Source organism: Nyctereutes procyonoides, unplaced genomic scaffold (assembly GCF_905146905.1).
Source record: "Nyctereutes procyonoides isolate TBG_1078 unplaced genomic scaffold, NYPRO_anot_genome, whole genome shotgun sequence".
Taxonomy (NCBI): domain Eukaryota; kingdom Metazoa; phylum Chordata; class Mammalia; order Carnivora; family Canidae; genus Nyctereutes; species Nyctereutes procyonoides.
This window is the reverse complement of record NW_026575120.1, coordinates 41,317,155-41,341,969: the sequence shown is the minus strand read 5'-3', so window position 1 is coordinate 41,341,969 and position 24,815 is coordinate 41,317,155. Positions and strand designations below refer to the sequence as shown.

The 24,815-nt window shown below is 62.2% G+C and overlaps 1 protein-coding gene across 14 annotated transcripts in view; it reads left to right on the top strand.

Annotated features, from left to right (window-relative positions):
• Window positions 1-24,815, top strand: part of TNS3 (tensin 3) — a 159,743-nt gene that overhangs the window by 97,117 nt on the left and 37,811 nt on the right. For 13 of the 14 annotated variants that reach the window (XM_055334625.1, XM_055334619.1, XM_055334624.1 and 10 more), the window contains 4 exons: window positions 9,777-11,021; window positions 17,740-17,912; window positions 18,534-18,663; window positions 18,750-18,833. In XM_055334625.1, the coding sequence (XP_055190600.1) occupies window positions 9,777-11,021; window positions 17,740-17,912; window positions 18,534-18,663; window positions 18,750-18,833 (1,632 nt within the window). The remainder of the gene's footprint in view (window positions 1-9,776; window positions 11,022-17,739; window positions 17,913-18,533; window positions 18,664-18,749; window positions 18,834-24,815) is intronic. The other variant, XM_055334618.1, reaches the window with a different exon arrangement.

The following is a 24,815-nucleotide window of genomic DNA, read 5'->3' as shown; positions in this document are numbered from 1 at the left end:
GCTCGCTCCCTCCCCGGCTCACGGTGCAGCTGACCACCCGGCCTCCTGCTCAGACCTGGGGAAGCACCTTCCCGTCACCTGCCTCACCTCCAGCCCCAGCCCACCTTTTGGGTGTGATCCCAGGACCCCAAGAGTTAATCCACCCCCCACCCCGCGCCCAGATAGCCGGCACCCGTCAGGAAGGAGGACACTGTGCTTCTCTTACCTGGAATCCCAGAGTCTGCCTCTCTAGGCCAAGAACCATAAACACGTCCTTTGGGTAGGGATTGGGCCCTTTGGCAAGAAGACCGTGATGTCGGAGGCAGTTTAATGAGTGACAGCCGCCCGAGTGAGCGCCCTGGTCGCTCGGAGCCGCGGCTTTTCTAGGCTTTTTTAGCCCGAGCGGTCAGGAGGCAGCTGCAGCCGGGAGCCCACGTGGATGCCCCCGGGACGGCCGGGCCTCGAGCGGCGTCGTCCTCTGCGGACGCTGGCGCAGGCCCAGGCAGTCAGCTTGGTTGGGCCGGGTCCTTGGCCGGGTGTGCTCGCCTGGACCCCGTCCGTGCTCATGTCAGCGGCTCCCAGACCTCCTCCGAGCAAGGCAGGTGGCGCGTGCCCTCCCTCCGGGTCCTGCTGTCGCGCCCGCCCTCGGAGGCTGCATCTGCTCGCGGAGCCTGGCCGTCCTGGCCGCCCCACGTCCTTCCTGAGCGCGGGCTCGGGACTGTCACCAGCGCCCTGCCTCGGGGGCCAGCAGCTTGGTTCTCCTCGCTGGCAGGCTCCTGCAGGCCAGTGTTTGAGAGGTCGGGGGGCCTGCGACCCCCCAGGGGTGGCCGGGACGTCTGCTATGGGCGGGGGAGGGGGGGGTCAAGCCATGCTTTAAGGTTGAAATCCCAGAGCTGGTGAGTGAAGGCGGAGCCCTTCAGCTGCCGTAAGCCAAGCACAGAAACGCTGATGATGGGAGAAACCTAGGGCCCCGCCGTGCACCCCCGGACGGCGTCCCTCGGCCTGCATGGGAATGCATAGACGGGCCCTGAGACAGCCCTTCCCTGTCCCCCATGGGGAGACCGGCCTCCCCCAGGCCAGGAGGAGGAGGGCGCCTCCTCCCCGGTGGCTTCCCTGCAGCACCCGGGGAGGTCCGGCGAGGCCACCCCTGCAGGAAAGAGTGGGCCCCTCAGTGTGGGCAGGACAAGAGCCCGAGCGGGGCGGGGGCTGCGTCCCCACAGCCCTCCCCAGCCCACCCGCCCCGGCCTCTGGCCCCGGGTGTCGCCAGGTGAAAGGCTCCGGCCAGGCCTCAGTCCCCTTGGCAGTGGTGCTGGTGAGGCGGGGAGCGGGGGTGTCCCCAGGACGGGCCTTGTCCTCAGCAGGCCCCCGCCCACCGCCTGCCTCCTGGGCCTGGCACGTTGAGGTTGTGCATCACGTCCTGCTTGGAGACGAGCTCGGCGGGTAACGTCGGAAGCCACTGGCCGCGCACGGTCGTTTTGGGACGGCGTGCAGTTAAATGCCAACAAACAAGACCTTTACACGCACAACTGCATGTAGACTGGGGGCTTTATCCCCAGGGGCAGGTCCAAGGACGGGGGCATGGCCGTGCTTTCCCGTCGTTGCCCTGGAGGCTGTTGTCAGGGGCGGCGCGGATGGCGGGAGGCGGGAGCGTGAGACGCTGTCCCTTCTTGGAGTCCTCCTGAGCAGATCCAGCCCAGAGCGTGCAGTTTGCAAAGCATCCGGACACTTCTTGGAGTCGGGGTCACTTCTGAGGCAGCGTGTGACCCTCTGTCAGCTGTGCAAGCTCCCGGTGACCGCAGGGGCTCAGTGCACGCAGGCGGGCGCGTCCATCCAGGGCAGTGAGGGAGGCTGCCACCGTGTTCCTGCTCCCTGGGCAGGGGATGCGCGTCCCTCGGAGCCAAGCCGTGGGGTGGTCCCCGTGGCCCCTGCTTCCGGGCAGCTGGGGGGGGCCCTTCTTGTTGGGGACGCCTGGTATGTCCGTGGCGGGCTGGCAGGCGCGTGTGTTCGAGACAGGAGGCGGCGTCAGGCAGGGGAGGGTGCAGGCGGGGCTGGTGGAAAGGAGCCCGCTGGCGGGAGCGCATGGTGGCCGTGTGCTTGGTGGCCGCGACCTGGGCCCGTGAGGTCGCTACGTGTCCTCGAAGGCCCGTGGCGGCTCGTTGGTGATGCGTGAAGACACCCACCCTGGAGCAACTGCACGGGGACAGCGAGCGGCACGGAGAAATCCTGGCCCCCGGGCCCAGGGTCGGTGTGCAGCCTGCGTCCCTCGGCCGCGGAAAGGGGCGCCCAGGCCTCTTCCTCATGCGGGCGTCCGGTCTGGGGGACGGCGGGTCCTCGCTCACACCGGCCGCGGCCCCAGACGCTCCGGGCAGCGTCCAGCTCTGGTTCCTTCCCTTTCCCCGTGAGCTCCTGCGGGGAGATGCTGCTGCGAGGAGCTCGCTTAGTCGCCTCGCTTACCGCGGTGACAGCGGCCCTCGGTGGCAAGTGGGTGAGCGGGTGCCTGCTAACCCGAGGGTGCCTGGGTGCTGAGCAGGGAGCAGGTGCGCCCAGGCACGTCCCTCGCTGGAGAGTGGAGGCGCGGGGCCTCGCCGAGCAGGTGCTGAGGCCTGAAAGGTGCGGATGTAGGGGAGGGCGTGGACGGCGTGGACGGGGAGGGGTGCAGGGAGAGCAGGAGGCCCGGCCTGCGTGATGAGGACAGACGCGTACGGGAGCTTGAAAGGGAGCTTGAAAGGGAGGAAGGGCCCAGGCAGACGTGTGCTGGCCACCAGCTCTGGGACGCAGGCGGGCTGGTCCTCGGCTGGGGCTGGAGGCCTCCCGGGAACTCGGGAACTCGGGTGGGCTGAGCTCGGGCCCTGGAAGCCTCTGCTCCGCCTCCTCAGCCTCCAGGGCTCCACTTGCACGAAACCTGATGCACGAAGCCCCGCCCTCGTGTTTACATTGCGCGGTTGGCGGAGTGGAGCTCCCAGCTTCTCCCGGCTTCACCTAGAAGGTGCTGGCCCAGCCCCAGAGGAAGGGCGGGAGGCTGGGGAGGCTCCCCTCCGCCCGCGGGCGCCTTCTGGGTGGAGGCCCTTCTGCGTGGGACGGCGGGGGCCCCCCGGACACGCTGCGGGGCCACTTGGAAGGAAGGTAAACAGGCAGCGTGTGCCCCCGGTTGCACGTGCGTATGCATGTGTGGGGCTCTGCAAGGCTCCCCAACCCGTGGGAGGAGGCACCGGGGAGCCAGGTGGTGCTCCTGGGAGGCAGGACGCCGGGAGGAGTCAGTAGAGCCGCCGAGGCGCCCTCACCTGCTGCTCTTGGGGGTCTGAGCCCCAGGAGGGAAGCCGGGGTTCCTTCCGTGCCTGGGGTGCCCAGCTGCTTCGGCTTTCCGTAAAACAGAAACCAAGGTAGAGGGAGAGGGTGGCCTTGGGCTCACGTGATGACGGGCCTCCGCTAGTGACCCCCCGGCCGCACGCCCGGGAAGGAAACCATGCTGGCCAGCAGCTGTGTCCGTGGTGGAGAGCGGGCCGTGGGAGCCTCAGCCCCGGGGGTGCAGGGTGGACATCCCGGGGACCCTCCGAGACCACCCATCTCCCCTCCAGGCCAGAGGACGCGGGGCCCCCTGCCCGCTCCCCCGGGTCCTGCTCTGGGCCCCAAGGCTGGGACCCGGGCGCGCCGTCTGCACGACAGGAGGGCCCGGGGGACTCCCCCGAAGCGGGCGGCGGGCGCAGGGCTCTGCGTGGGACATGGGGGACACCCGACGCCGGCTCGCACAACGACTAGACTTTTGGAGGAATTATTCTAAAACCTGTTGAGAATCCCTCCTTCCACCGAACCCCCGACGACGGGTGAGGCTGGCGGAGCTGAGTCCCGCACCCTCCTTTGTCAGGCTCCTTCTTGCTCCCCGGGCTCTGGGCCCAGAAGACGCGATTTGTAGCGGCTTCTGGAGCCCGCAGCAGGACAGGAGGGGGGCCTGCAGGGCCGGCGACGCCCTCGGGGTGGCTCACGGGACGGCCCCCATCCCTGACCTCCAGGCGGCTCTCCTCGGACTCCCCTTTGCAGCTCGGTCCTGCACAGACGAGGAAGGTGAGACCAGGGAGGTGAATGCGCGCCCAAGGGCACCAGGCTGCTTAATCGGCATTCGAGGCCTGGTGGCGGCTGGTGCCAGGGCGCCAGGGAGGGAGTGGAGGCGTGCTCGTACCCTAAATTGCTCCGATGGAAGAGGGCAAACAGGCCCCGTGGCCCAAGGGGGGCAACGGAGGGGCCGCAAGGACAGGTATCCTAGGAGAGGACTGGTCTGACCTCATCGTGAGATCTAGGAGGAGGAAGGAAGGTTCTAGAAGATGGGCCGGGGGCGGGGGGTCCCCCTCTGCCGCCGAGCAAGGGGACGCGGCACGGCCAACCCCGCAGCCACGGAATGCAGGACTCTGCAGCCCGGGAGCTGCGTCGGGGGCGAGGGAGGTCCCCGAGGGGGGAGTCCAGTGTGGGGGCAGGCGGCACGCAAGACATCCAGGCGAATTCCTTTCCTGTGCGAAGTTGCTGATGGCATCGGGTTTGCTCCGTGTTTGCAAGCGGCTTTTGAAGACCGACAGCTGGACACCGTCCGTGTCGGTTCTGCGTCCTTTTGGGGTCAGTGGTTGGAGCCGGGGAGGGTGTGCGGAGGGGAGGCAGCCGGCATGGGCGCAGGTGGGTGTCGCTTCGCCTGCCGTCAGCCAGGACGGGACAAGGGATGTTTTCTTCTCTCTGTTCGTATTTTGGTCTTTCCCATTTTCTCACCTTTTCTCCGTCCTTGTCCTTGTGGGAAGGCCTCCCTCCCCGGGTGGGTGGGGGCGGGCAGGGCGGCCGGGCGCTGCCCCGTGAGGCTGGGAGGCTCGTTCTGTGTTTTCCTGCTTCTGGTTCTTTTCCACACGATAAGCCGCCCTGCTGTGTCATGCGGCCCTAATCAGAGCCCTATTTATGTTTGTTTGATTTTTAACTCGGCCCGGGCTGCGGGGAAATCATTACCAGGCTACTCCCTGGCCTCCTCGTGAAAGGAGCCCTGGGTTCTGGCTGGAGGGGTGGAGGCGGCGAGGAGGGAGGGGTGACCTGCAGAAGGACTGGCTTGGGCAGGGTGGCGCCTGGCTGGGGCTGGGCCAGTGGAGGCCCTCATCCCGTGTTCCCGGGTCCCTGCCACCCCCTCCTGGGATCAGGGTCTTCGCGGGCAGAACAAGGATCTGGCCAAAGTCCTTTGAGCTGGAAACACACAGTCAAAACAAAAATAGGGCAAAGGATACAAAAATAGGGCAGAGGAAGCCCCCGGCTGCACCTTCCAGAATTCTCCATCCTTGCCCCTACACCCACCCCACAGGGGCCTGGGTTCAGGGCAGGGCTTCTAAGCCCAGAGACAAAGAACAGCACATGCAAAGGCCCTGGGGCAGGGACAGCTGGGTGCCTGCTGTGGCCCGGGAGCAGCACGGGGCAGACAGGAAATGAGGCCCAGAGGGAGAGCTGGGCTCCGTCCACCCGTCCACTGGGGACACCGCTCTACCCAGTGATCGTGGCCTCCTGGACGCCTGTGCTAGTGCGTAACCACGCTAGAAGATGGGGACCATCACCGCTTCCCCAGTGAGGAGTGGGGGGCCGAGAGGGCCTCAGTGTGAGCTGCACACACACGGCCTAAAGGCGGGGGGGGGGGAATATCCCATCGCAAGGCTGTAGGGGGACCCGGGCGTCCCCGTTCCTCCCACTGAAAAACCAGCCCAGCTCCTTCCTGGAGAAGCAGCGGAAGCCCTTGCCGGAGCACAGGGTGGGAACTGAGGGGGCCAGAGGCCCCTCCCCCTTCCCTCCCCCCGTGGCCGAACCCCCAACCCAGGATCCCAAGCGGGTGCATCTGTGGGCATGGCCCTGGCCTTGGGGAAGATCCGAGCTCCTGCAAGTGATCCCCAGGCTTGGGCAGCCCGGTCTCGGGGCCTCACTGCCCTGGACCCTGGCCCTTTCCTGGAGATGAGACGTGCGTCCCGTGAAGGTCAGGCCAGACGTGAGGTGGCATGTGTGTGTGACCCTAGTCTGAACTGCAGGGGGAAGGCCCCTGAGCCACCCGCCTCCCCGGGGGGGCCAAGGAGCCGCGTCCCGAGTGCCGGGCCTCGTGCAGAGCCAGCGTTGGCTCCGTGGTACCCGTGCGGGTGAACACGGTCGCTACTACCCCGAGACGGCTCCTGCTAATAAAGACTCCATGGGGCTGCCCGTGATCCCCCAGGCAAGGGGACCTCCTGGACCGTTCCTAGCCTGGGGCCGGCCGAGGGGCTGTAACGCAGGACGGTTCATGGGCACATCTGCCCAGTGTCCCATTTTAAGTTAGAACTTCCGTACCGCTCGTTCCTGGCTTCCTTTTTTTTCCTTAAAGTCATCGCGGGCACGTGTTTAGTTGAGAAGTTTCCGATTCACAGTAACTGCGGCTCGGATAAGCCTCGCTGGCTACGGTACTGCTGCCGTGCAAAGCTGGGCACGCGTGTAACCGAGATTTAAGGAGAAGGATCTGCAAGCCATGGATGCACGGCTCTGGCAGCACGAGAGGTGCTTCTAGAATTCGCAGGTGCTCCGGCCAGACGCCTGCTGGCCTGGGTTGCTCCGACCCCTTGGTCACCAGCGTGGTGGCATCTGTGATTCGCACAGGACGAGGGCTGCCTCCGGCCTCACGGTCTGCAGATGGAGGGAAGGCGCGTGCTCGGTGGGGCTCAGGGAGGCGGAAGCGTCCTGGCACCGGGGTCCCCCTGGATGCCAAGTTGAATGCATGTTTCTTCCTCTCTGAACCCTGGCATTCGGGGTCTCTCCAGTGTCCTCCGGCACAGCTCACAGAGAGCAGCCTTGGCACTGCCACCCGGGGTGCAGCAGGCCTGGCTTCTGGTCCTGCCTCCACCTCCCAGCAGGTGACTGACCTTGGCCCGGTTCAGCTCTTTACATTTGAGGAAGGAACAGGTTTGTCCGCTACGCAGGCTGCGCTGTGATAAGGAGAGCGTGCCGGGCCTGGCCTCCGCAGTGGCGCCTGGCCCGCCACCCTGGTGGCCCCGCCCGAGGGCAGCACCTGCCCTGGCGCTCTCACGACCAGTTGTCTGCTGCGAACACCTGGTGCACTTACAGTATCTCGCGTCCCCCAAGTCGGCTCTGCTCTAGGCGTCGGCCATGCGGTCGCACATGATACCCCGACGAGTGCCGTCCCCCATGGCCTTTGTCCTTCTTCTCTTGGACACGTCTGAAATTAGCCAGGGGTCACCCGTGCGGTCCAGAAAAGACCCCTGGACCCTACAAGTCTGGGTCGTGTGACCTCGACCCAGCATTTCCAGAACCGTGGGGAGCCGCCGACTGTGCCAGTGCGCCCACCTCGCTGGGCCAGGAGTGCGAGGTCGGGGTGAGTTCAGGGCCCTGTGGACGCTGGAAGGTGGCTCCCAGGGGCCCAAGGAGCAGGCATGGCCCTGGGCCACCTGTGGGGCACTCAGCCTGCCATGTTACCAGGAAAGCACTTCCTGCGACCCAGGCACTCCCTTCTCAGCCACCCCCCCCCCCGCCCCCCGCAGCAGGTGGAGGCGCGGGTGCTAACTGGGAGCAGCAGCAGAGGGCCCCCCCCCCAGCAGGTGGAGGCCCCGGTGCTAACTGGGAGCAGCAGCAGAGGGCCCCCCCCCACAGCAGGTGGAGGCCCGGGTGCTAACTGGGAGCAGCAGCAGAGGGCCCCCCCCGCAGCAGGTGGAGGCACGGGTGCTAACTGGGAGCAGCAGCAGAGGGCCCCCCCCCCAGCAGGTGGAGGCCCCGGTGCTAACTGGGAGCAGCAGCAGAGGGCCCCCCCCACAGCAGGTGGAGGCCCGGGTGCTAACTCGGAGCAGCAGCAGAGGACCCCCTCCCCGCAGGTGGAGGCCCGGGTGCTAACTGGGAGCAGCAGCAGAGGCCCCCCCCCCTCGCAGGTGGAGGCCCGGGTGCTAACTTGGAGCAGCAGCAGAGGCCCCCCCCCCCCCCCCCCGCAGGTGGAGGCCCGGGTGCTAACTGGGAGCAGCAGCAGAGGGCCCCCCCCCCCGCAGGTGGAGGCCCGGGTGCTAACTCGGAGCAGCAGCAGAGGACCCCCTCCCCGCAGGTGGAGGCCCGGGTGCTAACTGGGAGCAGCAGCAGAGGGCCCCCCCCCCCCAGCAGGTGGAGGCCCGGGTGCTAACTCGGAGCAGCAGCAGAGGACCCCTCCCCCCCCGCAGGTGGAGGCCCGGGTGCTAACTTGGAGCAGCAGCAGAGGGCCCCCCCCCCAGCAGGTGGAGGCCCGGGTGCTAACTCGGAGCAGCAGCAGAGGACCCACCCCCAGCAGGTGGAGGCCCGGGTGCTAACTGGGAGCAGCAGCAGAGGGCACCCCCCGCAGGTGGAGGCCCGGGTGCTAACTTGGAGCAGCAGAGGGGCCCCCCCAGTGTTTCCCCGCCATCATCCCCCTAGCGCCCTGGGGCCCGCGGTGCCTCAGTGGGACCTTCTGGGGAGGACGCTGCGCCCGCGGGAAGCCCGGACACGGGTTTCTGCCCCTCTCCCCCCCTCCGGGGATAGCCCTGTGACGGCCGGTGCCCTGCTGCCTCTCCAGTGTCCCGCGTCCGCCCCCCCCCCCCCCCCGCGCCCCTTGCAGCACCGCAGCCCCGAGCGACCCCGCCCGCGCCCCCAGCCCGGTGCAAACCCGCCCCTCGGCCCAGCCCCGGCCAAGCGCGACCCCGCCCCAGCACCGCCCCCGCACACCCCGCCCCGCCCCTCGCCCCCCGCCCCCCCCGCTCCAGCCCCGCCTCCCGCGCAGCGTGCTCCGCCTCCGCTCCGTCGCCCCGCCCAGCCCCGCCCCTCCCGCGCGCCGGGCTCCGCCCCTGCCGCCCTAGCCCCGCCCCCGCCTCCCGGGCACCGATCTCCCTGCCCCGCCCCCTGCCCCACCCCCGCCGCCCGCGCGCTGATCTCCGCGCCCCGCCCCCTAGCCGCGTCCCCTACCCCCCCAGCCCCGCCCTCCGCCCTGCCCTAGCCCCGCCCCCCGCCCTGCCCTAGCCCCGCCCCAGCCCCGCCCCCGTCGCCCGCGCGCCGATCTCTGTGCCCCGCCCCCCGCCCCCGCCGCCTGCGCGCCGATCTCCGTGCCCCGCCCCTAGCCCCGCCCTAGCCCCGCCCCCGCCCCTAGCCCCGCCCCTGTCCCGCCCCCGCTGCCCTTGCTCCGATCTCCGCGTCGCCCCCGCCAGGCCCGTGCACCGCCCGCCCCATCGTCCCCACGTCCGCTTCTCTGCTTCTCAGGTCCCGGGGGTTTAGGAGCTTAGCTGCTCGGCGTCCGGGCCACGGGCCGAGCTTCTTTTTCTTAAGATTTTCTGTTTTCATCCGTGAGAGACACAGAGAGTAGCAGGGACTCAGGCGGAGGGAGGAACAGGCTCCCTGCGGGGGGCCGGTGCGGGACTGGATCCCGGGTCGGGTCGGGGTCGCGGTCGCGGCCCGGGCTGCAGGCGGAGGCTCACCCGCTGAGCCCCGGCCCCCCCCACCCCCTCCCGCCACGAAGTTCACTTTGAGGCCTCGGGGCACGATGACCCCCAAGGCAAAGACTCCAGAAGATTCTCTAAGTCTTGGGTCTCTTTGCACAAAAAGGTAGAAAGGGCCCGGCCTGAGCTGTTGGGCTGTTCCAATCGCTTTCTGGCGGGCGCTGCCGGGGTGTGCAGGCCCCTGGGGGCCTGGAGGAGCGCGTGACCCCGGGCGCGGTGACTCGACCCTGTGTCCCGGCAGGTGTCCCGGCAGGTGCACCACGCTCGCGTCCCCGGGGGCCCCGGGTCCCCTTTCCCTGCCCAGACTGACCCGTCTCCCGTTGTCTGCCCCAGTGTCGCACACGCAGGGCCCCGTGGATGGCAGCCTCTACGCCAAGGTGAGGAAGAAGAGCGCCTCGGACCCCGGCGTCCCCAGCGGGCCCGGCCCGGCCACCAGCAGCCCGGAGCACGGCGACCACACCCTGTCGGTCAGCAGTGACTCGGGCCACTCCAGCGCCTCGGTCAGGACGGACAGAACGGAGGAGCACCCGGCTGCAGGGCCCAGGCGGGGCCTGAGCCCCCAGGAGAAGGCGGAGCTGGACCAGCTGCTCAGCGGCTTTGGCCTGGACGACCCCGGGAGCCCCCTCCAGGACATGACCGATGCCCCCGGCAAGTACAGCGGCACACGCCACGTCGTGCCCGCCCAGGTCCACGTGAATGGGGACGCCTTGCTCAAGGACCGGGAGACGGACATCCTGGACGACGAGATGCCGGGCCATGACCTGCACAGCGTGGACAGCATCGGGACCCTGTCCTCCTCGGAGGGACACCAGTCGGCCCACCTGGGCCCCTTCGCTGGCCACCAGAGCAGCCAGCACTCCCTCCTGTCGGATGCCTTTGGCAGCAGCCCCGGAGACGATGCGCACGGCAGCCTTGCCCCTGACCTGAGCCTAGGCGTGGACCCCGTGTACGAGCGGGAGCGGCCTTTCGCAACCCGGGAGGCCAAGCAGCCGCAGCCCGTGCTCCGGAGACCCTCCGTGTCCGCACAGACGCAGGCCTACGTGCAGAGCGGCTACTCCACGCAGACCTGGGTGCGCCAGCAGCAGATGGTGGCCGCCCACCAGTATGGCTTCACTCCCGACGGGGAGGCCAGGCTCGTAGGCCGCGGCCCGGAGGACGGGTCCGGCCTGGGCCAGGCCCAGCCCAGGGTTCCCGTCACCCCCACCCGGGGCAGCGGCAGCAGAGTGGCCCTCCAGAGGGGTGTGGGCCCCACTCCCCATCTCCCCGACGCACAGCGGCCCCCTCCCGGCAAAGCGCTCAAGCCCAGGTTTCCAGACAGAGTCGTGAATGGGACCGGACCGGAGCCCAGCGCAGACCCGGCGCCAGGCTCGCCTACCCTGGACATCGACCAGTCCATCGAACAGCTGAACAGGCTCATCTTGGAGCTGGACCCGACTTTTGAGCCCATCCCCACCCACATGAACATGCCGGGCGGCCAGGCCAACGGCCCCGTGCCTCCCAACAGCGTGGGAGGCGGGCTGCGGGCGGGCGGCCTGCAGGACGCGGGCGAGGTCCCGGGCAGAGGCTCTCTGCGGCCAGGTGAGTGGAGTTCCACGGGTGCACGCCTCCCATGCCTGTCTTATGGGACGGGGCCTTGCAGGGCGGCGCCAAGCTCCTCCCTGGGCCTGGGACAGGGCAGCAGAGAGCGTGGGGGGTCCCTGGGCCCCCCTTGTGGGGACAGGTTGGCAGCCGCACACCTGCCTGGCGTCACAGGGAGTGGGGGCTGCTCCGGATGGTAGTGCAGCAGGCCCAGAGGGTGGAAGACTCCAGCGGGTAAGCATGGGGGCAGGGGTGGGTTCCCGAGAGTCAGGGACTAGGGAATCAGGGCCTGGCGGGGCCTCAGCACAGAGGCCATGCTCCCCCGCAGCGGTGGGGCTGCGCTGACTCAGGAGGCCGGGTCTGCAGGGCACTCGTCCTTGGGGTGTCTGGTGCGGGGACCAGGGCAGGGCCTTCCTGCCCCGCCTTGGGGCCTGGGAGCCCGGGGTGGCTGTAGTGGACAAGCAGTGCTCTCCGGACCCCTTTCATCTCCCGCAGGCCCCTTGGCTGCAGGGATGGATTTCTGTCTTACGGTTGAGTTTTTGGGGGCGTCAGTAGACGAAGTGACCCGTCCAAGGTCACACACGTTACATACAGTAGAGAAGGAGTAGGTCCCTGCTCTGCACCCAGACACCCTGCCCACTTCTGATAGGAGGTCTGTCCTGGTCCTGGTCTGAGCCATGATGATCCGATGCCAAGTGGGTGGCTCCTGGCCTTGGGATGGGGCGGGGGGGGGGGAGCATGGTGTGCACCTCCGGAGGGAGGCTCCTGCTTTGGAGAGCACCGAGCAGGGAGAGGCAGCGTGCCTTGAGACTTGTACCACGTGTGGCGTGAAGGAGCTTGGCGGTGGAGAGGGGTGCTCGGAGCAGCCCACGAGCAGGCTTTGCCTCTTGTTCTGGGACATCGTGTCTTGATAAAAATCCCATCCGAAGAAGGCCCGTGTCTGTAGCTCTCAGGCGTCAAGTTGAGGCAGCAGGGAGCTCTCCTCCCTGGCAGGTATAGAGAATGCTGGAAGCCATTTGATTTTTTTTTTTCTTAAAGATTTTGTTTATTTGAGAGCAAAAGGGGAGAGAGTGTGAGCACCAGCAGCTGTAGGGGGAGAGGGCCAGAGGGAGAGGGAAAGAGGAGACTCTCAGGAGGACTCCATGCTGAGCATGGAGCCTCGTGTGGGGCTTGATCCCAGGACCCTGACATCATGACCTGGCTGAAATCAAGGGTTGGATGCTTAACTGACTGAGCCACCCAGGTACTCCAGAACCCAAGTGATTTTAAAATTTAAATGTCAGTATTTGTGCTTTTCATTTGGGAAAGGCTGGGTTAGCCAGCAACAGAAAATAAAGAAGTCACCAGGTGCAGGGGGAGTGCTAGTAGGGTAGCTAACCAATTGGTTTTGAGTCCTGGAGCATCTTGGGTTTGGGGATACAGGAAACCTGTGCCTTGAAGGGGTTCCAGATCCCAAGCCGCGATGGGGAGGCCAAGGCTGCTCAGCTGAGCTGGGCCACACGTGGCCAAGCAGGAAGGGCCGGCAAGCCGGAAAGGTGCCATGGCATGCCCAGCATGGCGGCCGTCACCCCGCACGTGGGGTGTGTCTGTGTCTGAGGCTTGGCCCCATTGACACGTGTCTGACCAGAGTCATCTTGAGTCTTGCTCAGTCAGGAAAGGAGTGGGCAAGGTCCAAGATGCTGTGTCTTCCAGCAAGACCCCACCTGGTCTGTCTTGCATCTCAGATGCAATCCTCGCTGTAGGAGATACTTGGGTGCAGGGACCTCAGCATCCCGAGGTGAGTAGGATCCCTCACTCTGTAGAATGTGTACTGGTAGTAAGAGTAACCCCCAGTTATTGTGGTAGGAAGTTGGGAATAGCGTTCCCCGGGGCTCTTCCTGGAGGTGCTGTGTGTCCTGACAGCTCACAGCGGTGGCTCGGCCGCTCTGGGTCTAGTTACTTCTTACAGAGAGGAAAAGTGTATGTGAAAGCTGAGCATTTCCTGGGAAAGTCTGCTTGATGCCAGCACAATATTAATAATGGTGATGGTGGTGGTGATGGTGGTGATGGTTATGGTGGTGATGTAGGTGGTGATAGTGATAATGATGATGGTGATGACGGTGGTGGTGGTGATGGTGATGATAGCGATGGTGGTGATGATAGTGATAATGATGATGGTGGTGGTAGTGGTGATGGTGGTGATGCTGATGGTGGTGATGATGGTGGTGGTGATGATAGCGATGGTGATGGTGGTGGTAACGATGATGATGGTGATGATGGTAGTGGCAGTGGTGGTGGTGGTGGTGGTGGTGATGTTGATAGTGGTGATGATGATGGTGGTGGTGATGATGATGGTGGTGGTGATGACGGTGGTGATGATAGTGGTGGTGTTGGTGGTGATCATAGTGATGGTGATGGCGGTGATGCTGATGGTGATGACGGTGATGATAATGGTGGTGATGGTGGTAATGCTAATGGAGATGATCGTGGTGGTGGTGGTGGTGGTGATGATGATGATAGTGGTGGTGGTGATGGTAGTGATGATGATGGTGATGATGCTGATGATGATGGTAGTGGTGATGGCCGTGATGATGGTGGTGGTGATGGTGACCCCTAGGGTGATAGTGGTGTCAGTGATGCTGGTAACAATGGCGGTAAGCACCGCCACTCTGAGTCCTGGTGCTGTAGCAGGCGTCATGTTTGAGTTTCTCTGAGTCCCCCACGATCTTTACGCCTACGGCCTACCGTGGCACGTAACTAGAGCTTCCATCTGTCTGCGTGCCGTGGCTGAGCCCTTGTTCCACTAAACTTTGACCCTGCCACCAGCTGGAAAGCCCCTTTGCGTCCCAGCTCGCGGTGATGTTCATCAGCGGAGGGGTGTGGTGCTGGCGGGAGGGTAGATGACTCTCCAAGGACCCTGTGGCTCTGCTGAATTCAAGAGCCTCATCACAGGACAGTGTAGGGAGCCGTCCCTGCCCACGGGACAGGAGAGAGTCTGTCCAGAGGTGACCTGTCGGAAAGCTTTCGCCTCGTGAAATGGGGTGAGGTGGAGGGGGGTTGGGGGTCTGGGGTGTTGCGCTCCCTCGCTCTGGTCGGCCGCCCCGGCTGTGTGCCCCTCCCTACAGCCTGGCACTTAGGTAGGTCTCTTGGTTCGCATCCCTAAGTGGGGAAGACTTCACCTGCTGATACCCTTGAGCAAGCGCAAGGCAGGGGGGCGTGAGCCGGAGCCCGGCGGTGAGGCCTAGCCTGGAGGTGATGGAGGGGGCGGCTGCAGCTCCTCTGCCCGGAGCAGCCCGCCACTGGGTCTTAGGAGAAACAGGGGCACCTGGTACATTTTGGCTTGTGAGACCGCGCGTGCTGGACACGGTGCATCCGTGGTGATTTTCCAAAGCCCCAAGTTCAGCGACCGGTGCAACGTGCATCGCGATCAAGCTCACGTCCGTTAGTGGTCGGTGCTGTCTCCCGGCTCTGGCCCCTGGGTGCCTCGTCTGCTTTCCAACCCCGGATCTGCTGGTGCTGGGCATTCCACCTAATGGATTGTACAGCGTGTGGCCCTCCGTGGCTGATTCCTGTGCCCGATTCCTTCCACCGGGCAGCTGCTTTTGCACTCTCACCCGTGCGGTGGCTGAGTTGTATCCGCTGGGTGCTCGGACCGTGGATCCCTCCGTGCGATGGACACGGTATCGCTTTGGCTGTCCCGAGGGGTGCTGCTGGGAGCGTCCTAGTCCGAGTGTGTTCAATTCTTGAGTGGAACTGCCAGGCCACATGGCAGCGTTTTAATTGTGGAGGGACCACCCCCGCCCTCCGGTGTTGGAAAGTCTGCTTTGGCGGCGACCCTCCTGGCCTCTGGCGTGGGAGGCTTGCTGCCCAAAGCTCTGCCATGCGTGTGCTAGGATCTGGTTGGTCCACGCAGACGTGCCCCCCCCCCACCAAGGGCGCAAGCACCGTCAGGGATGGGCAGCTGTAGGAAGCCACGGGAAGAGGGCCGAAAAGTCTGTGTTAGCAGGGAGAGGTGGTGGCGTCCCCAGCAGGGACCGACCTGAGAGTCGCAGCTCTTCCAGCCAGAAGGACCACGCGTCATCGCTCCCAGCCGGGGGCCCCGCGGGGCCTGCCCGCACCGCCGTCTGCTGAGGGTGGTTCTGGGGGTGGCCACCTCTGGCCGCCGTCCTCTGTCACGCTACGGTCTCTCAAAGATGATGTGTGTGAGGAGCGGGCCAGCGAGATCCCAAGCGGGCCTGGGATGGGGACAGATCATTAAGGGGCAAATAAATTGCAATAAGCCAGAAAGGACCTGAGGCCAGGCACCAGGCTGTGCTGCCGGGGCCTCAGTGGGTTGAGTAGTGACCTTGCCTCTGGCACCGGTGGCTTCTCACATCTTTGCTCTGGGTCCCTTCTGATTTGGAGGAAACCGGAGGAAAAGGGCTGCTGACATTCCTCATATCAAAGGGCGGCCTTCGAGCTTCTTCGGCCGTCTCCTTTGCCGTCCTGGCGGGCCGTGTTGGGAGAGACGCTGCCGACCAAGCGCTGCGGTGTTTCCCAGGGGATAGGATTTTCGGTTTTGCAACGCGGAAGACTGGCTTGCCTGGCTCGCTCCGGTGCCGCGGTGGGCCGTTCCCGGGGCCGTTCCCGGGGGCTGTGACGCAGGCCGGCGCGTGGGCAGACAGCGGGGGAGAGGCCTCCGCTGCTCCAGGCGTGGGTGGCGGACGGTCCCTGCGCCCCCGGGGAGGCCCGCAGCTCCAGAGCCGCTCCGGGGACCTGAAGCCGGTGGGGTGGGCTTCCCGCCGTCACGCTGCCCTGTGGCCTCTGCCACCCTCTTTAGAAGACGCGCGTGTTTCAATTGAGCGGAAATCGCGAGGCCTCACCCAGCTGGGCCGCCTCGGGCCGTTGTTGTTCCCGCTCCGAGAACCCAAGGCAGCTTCCAGGACCGGCTGTGCGGGCCCAGCTGGCGCCGCGTCCCCTCCGGTCAGAGCTTCGGGGCACTTGGCAGGCACAGGTCACGCTCCAGGAGGCCGTGGGTTTCCCCTTGGCCTTCCGGACAGGCGTTGGCCCCCTTGGCTGCCCGGAGCAGTCACCTGGGATCTTCACTGGGCGTGGACACCGCCTCCGTGCCAGGGACCAGGGTGGTGACGCAGGGCAGAGGAGGGGTGTGACCCAGCTCGCGGGTTCCCCGGCTCTTTATCTACGGACGAGGCCGGACAGTCCCCTCGAGAAACCGGAGTCGCCCTAGGAAGATGCAAGTGGGCTCCAAGTAACCAGCGCTCAGTGCATTTACAGCGGGGTGCAGAGTTGCCAGGGGGCTTCTGGGTTTTGTTGTGGTTGTATTTTAAGGTATTTATTTATTTATGATTTTATTTATTCCTATTTATAAATAAGATTTTATTTATTTATTTATTTATTATTTATTTAAGATTTTATTGATTTATTCTTATCTATAAATAAGATTTTATTTTATTTATTTAAGGTTTTATTGACTTATTCTTATTTATAAGTAAGATTTTATTTACTTATTTATTATTTAAGATTTTATTGACTTATTTATAAGTAAGATTTTATTTAAAGATTTTATTGATTTCTTATTTATAAATAAGATTTTTTTATTTTATTTATTTAAGATTTTATTGACTTATTCTTATTTATAAATAAGATTTTATTTATTTATTTATTTATTTATTTAAGATTTTATTTGTTATTTATTTATTTAGGCAAGACACAGAGAGAGGCAGAGACACAGGCAGAGGGAGAAGCAGGCTCCCCGTGGGGACCCCGACACAGGACTCGATCCCGGGACCTGATTAAAAGGGCAGATGCTCAGTTGCTGAGCCACCTGGGCGTCCCCGTTTTTTTAAATCCAGTTTTTTAAGCGAGTAATCGGAGCAAGTGACCTCTTGTACCTCTGCTGCCTCAGTGGCAGGTTGGTGACCACAGTGCTGGTCTCCCGGGGCAGGTGGATTCAGCCCTGTGGAAGCCCTTTATGGGCACCCCAGTGCCTTAGGCTGGATCCGCCACTTCTGTAGGGGCTCAACGGGGGCGTCCAGGTTCCCCAGATGAGGACTGTCCTCGGCACCCCGGAATCTCCCTGAGCCGGGCCTCAGCACACCTTCTGGGGCAGGCTGGTGGCAGCTGCGTCCAGCGTGGACCGGGGCCTGGCCATCCGGGGGCTGCGGCCTCCCACAGTCCCGCTGCTGTAACGTCCGCGTGGCCCGATCACGGCGGGGCTGCGTCTCTCCGTGTCCCCTCGACGGCCAAGTGACCGAGCGTGGCTGGTCTCCCAGGCCCCGGTCCAGCTTGCCGGCCATCGAGAGTCCTGGGGCAGCCAGCGAGGGGAGGGCGGGCGCCGGCCCGGCCTCGGGGCTCCCTGTGCCTGGGAACCAGATGCACGAGATGCCTCCTGCACCCGACGCTGGGGGAGGCGAGGAGTGAGCCAAAGTGGGTTCAGAGGGTGACAGGCTGGGACATCATGCTCGGTGACGGAAGCCGGAGAGCGAAGGACACCTGCTGGATGCGTCTGTTTGTAGGAAGCGTCCAGAACCGGCAGGTCCCCAGAGACAGACAAGACGGGGGCGGGGGGTCTCCAGGGCCCAGGGGAGGGGACCGGGCACGGGGGCTCCCTTTTGGTCATTGAAAATGTTCTGGAACCAGAAAAAATAGGAGGGACTGTGAGAAGTTGTCTGGTTTCAACGGAGGGGTGTGTCCTCTGCTGCGGTGAAGGCCCCTGCAGCCCGAGTGTCTCTCCTGTCAGGCTCCTTGGGTGACGAGCCGTTGGGCGGAAGATTCCGGAAGCTGAGCCTTGGGCAGTACGACAACAGTGCTGGGGGGCAGCCGGCCTTCCCCAAGTGCGGATGGGGAAAGGCCCCCGGTGCAGAACAGGCTACCAGCCTGGCTCCCTTCCTCTCTGCAGCGGACACCAAGGAGGTACGTGCCACCCCGGTCGTGGTCCCATCGCCACCCCACTGCGCCCCGTAGACGGGGCTCCTCTCCGGAAGGCGGGGGTGCGGGCGGGCAAGCCCAGGTGCTCAGCCCCTGTGGCCTGAGCACGGTGCGGGTGGCGGGGGCCCAGGGTGGCTCCAGGGTGCTTGCCCGGAGCCGTGGGCCTGGGAGGGAAGCAGGAAGAAGGTGGGTCGGCGTGGACGTGGGGCCCACAGAGCACCCGCGTGTGACCAGGGTGCAGCAGACGGGTCGGAGCCCGGGGCGACGAGCCCTTCCTGACCCGTGGGGTCTTTGTTGTCACGGGACAGGGGGGTCGGAGCCTAGAAGAGCTCAGAGACGGGGATTTGGACCAGTTCTCTGGTCGCCGCTCTGCTCCCGCTGCCTGTGAGCTCGCCACGGGGGCGGGTGGTGTGACCTGTCGTCGCCGCTGCCCAGTGCCCCGGCTCTGCGCCGTAGCAGGTGGACGCGCCGTAGGGACACCTTCCTCCGTGTCCCTGAGGAGCTCTCCGTGGCCTCCGGCGGCAGGGCTGTGCACAGGGCCCGGCCTCCTGTCCCCCCGCCGTGGGCCAGCCTGGGCCTTCACTCGACTCCCTGTGCCAATTCCAGACGGTGGCCCCCGCGTACCCCCCAGACCCCGACGGGATCAGCGGCAGGACCTTCTCTCCGGCCAAGAGTGGCAGCGACTCCTCCGCCTCTCCCACGCCGGCCTTTCCCGTGTCTCCAGAAACCCCGTACGGTAAGCGAGGAGCCAGCCCGCGGCGGATGGCGGCTCGGCGTCGGGGAGGTCGAGGCGGCAGAGCTGGCGTCTGCTTTCTCTTCCAGTGACGACGCCCCCGCATTACCTGCCGTTCACCCCGCCGGGGCCGCAGCTGGGCAGCGCCAGCAGCCTGTACAGGGGGGCCCACGGTAAGCATCTCCTCTGCTCGGCTTGTGCGTCTCCCAGGGACGTGTTTCCGCGGGAGTCCCGTCTCGGACCCCTCAGGAGGGAGGGCGGCTCTCGGCGGGGGCCGCGGCGCTCCGGGGGCGACCGGGTCCTGGGCGCTCGGGGGCAGTGTCTGTGCTTTTCAACTCCTGCTGCTGCCTGGAGCTGGAAGCAGAATCTGGAAAGCCCGCCCAGCCCTTAGCAGAGGACTTGCGGGGTCAGCGGGCTCCCTGCCTGGGGCTGTGGGGCGGCCCCAGACCCCGCTCTCCTGGACCTGCCTGCGGGGTGACGACCACTGGGACAGCTCTGCTGTGGCCCTTGCTCAGGTCCCGCCCTCGGCATGGGGCCCAAGGGCACGTGGGCCCAGGGGAGCAAAGGGCGTCCACTCCGCACCCCTTCCTGCCGACGTCCCCCGCTTGCCGTGAAGGTCCAGCCGCTCCAGGCCTCGGGCACCGGGAGCGGGGATGCTGCTCGCTGGAGGCCTGCGTGCGTTCTCAGGCCCTTCTCTGTGCCGGTAGATTCTTCCTCCTGCTGCCCCGGGGGAGGCAGACGAGGGTTCCCTGAGTGGTCATCAGGCTTCCTGGGTGCCCTGGACTCCTGCCGCCTCCCCCGGGGATGTGCTTGTGAGGACGGCTGGTGCCGCGGCCCTCGTTTGCCCAGAGGACACCAGATGGGTGTGTCATTTACAGGAAGGGCTGTCCCTCTCCCAGGTCCCCCCACGGCTTCAGGACCGTACCTGCTTCTGTTTACAGGCAGAGCTCGCTCGCCTTTCTTAGCAGGTGGGACTGAAACACAGAGAAGGGGGGCAGGTGCATGCGTTTATGGAAGCATCACAGAAAGTGGACCTTCTGGAACTTGAGAAAGGCGTGGGAAGCAGAGTGAGGCTGGCGTGCTCGGTGTGGGTGCCGGCCCGGGTGTCAGGCGGGGGGCAGGTGTGGCTCCTGAGTCTGTGCCACGCGGGCCCTGCACACCCAATGTGCATTCAGCGTCGGGGCGTTCTCAGTGCCTTCGGTGTGTAGACTCCCACGCAGGGGATGTAGGGCTCTGACTTCAGGCATGAAAAGCCAGCACATGAAGGGGGCACCTCTTTCATCCTAAGAACACCTGTGAGTGCCTTCTGAATATTTAATCTGGCCGCCCCCGATGCTGTGGGTCCATGAGGTGCTCGGGACGTGGGGGCCCTGCTTCCCTGTGGCGGTCCCACATGCTGTGCACACCGCAGGCAGGTGACTGCAGTAGCTCACGTGCAGGTGATGTTTGCCCCGTGTTCTTCACAGTGTGATTTCTCTCGTCTTGTGGTCACATCACGAGGGTCACTATCCCTGCTGACCCACTGACAGCTGGGGGGACGGACACAGAGACGTAAGCACATTGTCTGGGCCACACAGTGGGTGGGGGGCAAAGCCGGGACTGCATGCCAGTCAGCCTCACCCCCAGCGAGGGGCGTTTTGTTCTGCATTGTCAGATTAGGGCTCAGTTTTCACTCTTCTCGGCGGAACTGCAAGTCACCCAGTGACACAGAAGGTCTCAGAGGGCCCAGATTGAAGTCCAGTCATGGAAAAGCCGCTCCTTTCATAGGTGGTAACCCTCTGAACCAGTTTTCTCATCTGCAGACGTGGTAATGCCTCATCTGACCAGCGCGCAGGGCTGGGGTGGGATGTGCTGGGCATCGAACGTAGTGCCTGGCTCCGTGTCATTAAAGCCAGGTGCCGTTGTGTGCATAAATGAGAGCATTTGCTTTAGAGCCCCGTCAGGAGAGTGGCATTGGCCTCCTGGCAAGGGAAAGGCATAGTCTTCTCTGTTTCTCCTGCAAAGCGCAACCACACCCCTGGCAGCACATGTGAAATAGATGCCAGAAGGTGGAGGAGAGAAGTGGATGGGCCGTGAGCCCCAGGACCACAAACCCGGGTGGGCCATATCCTGGGCTGTGCAGCGGGCTTCTGTAGAGCAGAGAGTGTGGATGCCATGCAGGGAATCCAGGGGTCCAAAAGGCCTGGAAATGAAGCCACACACTTGCAAATAATCCATGGGTCCAAGAGAAAAATCTCAAGAAGTGTATCGAACTGGATAAAATGAAAGCAAGACATTTCACGCCTGGTGGGACAGTGCTGAGACGGTGCCGAGAGGGGCACCTGTGGCAGGAAACACGTCAGGAAAGGAGAGAAGCCTGAAAGGAAGAGTTTGCATGCCTGCCTCCAGAATCTAGAAAAAGAAGAACAGAATGACCTCAAGGTGGTTAGAAGGAAGAAAATACTAAAAATGTAAAGCAGGAATCACAAAAGTCTGAACAAAAACAATAGAGAAAAATAAACGGAAAAAGAGCAGTTCTTGGAGATGATCAAGAGAATTGGTCAGTCTCTCAAAAGACGGACAAAAAAAAAAAAAAAAAAGGGAAGACACAAATTGTTAATACCAGAGATGAAAGGGGCCCATCACGGCACATCCTGCAGACAGGAAGAGGGCAGCAGTGCACATTTTCTTCCCGAAGAAATCTCCAGGCCCTGACGGTTTTACTGGAGAATTCAGCCAGACGTGTAAAGAATCAACACTAATTCTACAGAACTCCTCCCAGAAACCAGAAGGAGAGAGAACAGATCCTGGTTCATCCCACGAAACCAGTGTGAACTCTGGTACCAAAACCAGACAAAGACAACAAAAAGGGGACGATAGGCTGTTATCCCTTGTGAACGGACGCAAAACTCCTTAGGCGAAGCCAAGGACATAGAACAATAGTGTATATAAAAGAATTAAACATCTTCACCAAGGGGGATTTATTCTAGAGATGCAAAGCTTTTTCAATATTTCAAAATCCATCAGTGTCGGCCATCACACATAGTGGAAAAGAAGAAAAACGCCATATGATTTTATATCGATTGATGTCAAAAAAACTTTTTTAATGAAATTCATGTCTATTCACGACTAAAATATTCCAGCAAAACACTAGTAAAAATCTACAAAAACCCTGCAGCTCGCACCTAAACCTGGAAGTTCTGCAGGATCATCATGCAAGAAAAGGAGGCACAAGACCAGAGAGTGAAAGGGAAAAAACAAAATTGTTGCTTTTTACAGATTCACAATTTATCTATGTGAAGAAGTCCAAGGAATCTACAAAAAAACAAAAACAAAAACAAAAAAAAAACGAAAAACCCTTCTAGAACAAATAAAGTCAGCTGATTGTAGGACATAAGAGATACACACAAAAATCAATTATATTTCTATAACCAGTGAACATGCACAGACCTGATGAGATACACAGCGCTGTTCATAATAGACCAAAAAAAGGAAAATAATAAGGTGTGAACATAAGAAAACATGCAAGACTCCTCCACTGGAAACTCCATAGGATAGATGGAAAAAATCAAAGATCTAAATAAATGGAGTGGCATTCCATGTTCGTGGTTTGGAAGACTCACCCTGGTGAAGATGTCAGTTCTTCTCAAACTGATACACTGTTTTAACACAATTCCTATCAAAATCCCAGCAAGATTTTTTTGGTTATAGACAAGATAATTTTAAAATTTATGTGGACGTGCAAAGGATGTGGACTAGCTAAAATAACGTGAATAAAGTGGAGGCAGGGACTGATTACTGTGCGGACTTTCTAGGTAACCCTGAGTATCAGGACCATGTAGTGTAGGGTGAGGTACAGACACAAGACCCCTGGAACAGAATGGAAAGCCCAAAACCCACAAATTTGCCCAACTTTCGGAAAACGTGCAGAGCAATCGATGTAGGAGAAACCGTCCTTTCAACAAATGGTGCTGCTGGAGCCATTGGGCACCCACGGTCAAAAAGAAAAAAAAAAAGCAGCAAAGTCTTGTATCTTATACTAAAATTAATTTCACATGGATCATAAACTGAAACATAAAACTGCAAACATTTTAGGAAAATGCAATAGCAGAAAATCTTTGGGATCCAGGCTACACAAGCGTTGTTAGATGAGCACCCAAAGCACGATCCATAAAAGGGAAAATTGATGAAGTAGGACTTCATCAGAACTGAAGGAGATTTCTGTAGGAAGAGGTTAAACGGCAGACCACAGACCGGGAGCAAATTGCGCCTTATAAGTACTCGGCAGTAAAGACAGAAACAACCCGATCAGGAGGCCTGTGAAGGCCAGGAAGAGTCCTCTCACCGAAGAGGATGGACGGTAGCAGAGAAGCCTGTGAAGCACGCCCAGGGTCGTTACTGCTGGGGAAAGGCCGAGTAAAGCCACCGTGAGCCATCACTACAGACCCAACGTAATCGGTGAAATAAAAATATAGCGTCAACACCAAGTGCTGGTGATGATGTGGAGAAATTGGAACTTTCCTCCCCTGCTGGTGGGAGTGTGACAGGTACAGCCTGTCCACGGGAAACCGTCTGGCACTTTCCAAAAAAAAAAAAAAAAAATAACCTACACGTGCTGCTACATGTGACTTGACGAAGAGCCTCGAGTTTTATCCTGAGGACATAGACTGACGCCCACGGGTGTTTATGGTGCCTCTATTTTTAGGGGCCCAAAGCTGGAAACAACCTAGCTGTCCTTCTACAGGGGAATGGTCATAGAGGCCGGGGTCCTTGCACCCTGTGGAGCCCAGCTCATCCATCCGGGTGAACCAGCTCTTGAGACCTAAACAGCCCTGACGAATCTCCAGAGCAGACATTTCCTAAAGGTGACATACTGTATGGTTCCATTCATGTCGTACCCGTGCTGAGGCACCACTGTAGAACGCAAAACAGCGTTTCGAGGGCTCAGGAGGGATGAAGGTGGGAAGGAAGTGGCCGTGGCTCCAGAGGGGTCCGTGTCGGGGGGAATGTGGCCTATCCCGACTATATCAATGTCAAGGTCCTGGTCTCCTGCAAGATACGGCTTTGGGGGGAAAGCGGATAAAGAAAGTAGGGTGTCCCTGTAATTCTTCTGCACGTAAAGCCAGAATGATCTCTCTCCAGCCTATGGGTCTGTTGTGAATCCCACTAGGGGAGATGGCACGGGCGTGGTTGAGGCCATACCGGCTGCCAGTGGACCTGCTGGGCGGAGGCTCCATGCAGCTTATCGTACTGCCCTGCCCTACTTCTGTGTGTAGGATTTTATACGAGGAGTTAAAGCGGGAATATGGGAGCCCTTGGTGGGGAGTAAATGTGGGTGCGGTCCCCACGTGTGCGCGGGACCCTCCCATTCAGCAGCCCTGTCCTCTCGGATATGCCGCGTGTAAGCGGGGATGATCAGGGATGCCCCGGTGCGGGGAGGTCCTGGGCGAGGACTTGGGTGCCCGGTGCCCGGCCCCTTCGTACTGTGGTTCGCCTGGTGAGGAGGTATGGGCTTTTGAAGGCTGGGAGGGACCCCACAAGTACATGCTGACTAGGCTGAGGGAGGGAGAGGTTCCCGACTCTGCTGTTACTACTGTCAGGGCCTCAGTCCCATTCCGGTTCCGGGCGTTGTTTGAGGGCACAGTTAGTGCAACCCCTAACTCCGCAGAGTCCCTTCCTGTGTCATCCAAGGTGCTGGGGTGTCGGCAGAGTCCGAATCAGCCCAGCACCAGACACCCCAGCACCATCAGGTCACTTCCTGGACGACCCACAGGACAGGTGTCAGAGAAAGGGAGGCAGACGCCCGCCAGAGGTGGGAAAGACAGATTTCTTTTGGTCCTGTGGCCGCAGGGAGAGCCCGAGCTGCAAGGGAGCAGCGGAGAGCCAGGAGCAGAGGGACAGGTAGGTGGACGGAAAGTTCTGAGAAGGATGTGGGGGGGAGGGGATACTTGCTAAACTGGCCCAGCAGGATTCTTGGTGCAGAAGGGCAGAGGCTCCGCAGGCAGGATGGGGATGACTTGGCAGAATCCTGCCTAAGACAGGGCGCTGGGGGGATGCTCTGCAGCGGGGGGGGGGCGAGGCCTTGTGCAGACGGGGCTCCCAGGACCCTCACTCTGGCCTGGTCGTGGAGGGAATGCGTCGCAGGTCCGGCCCACCGGGCCCTGCGGGTCTGGGTG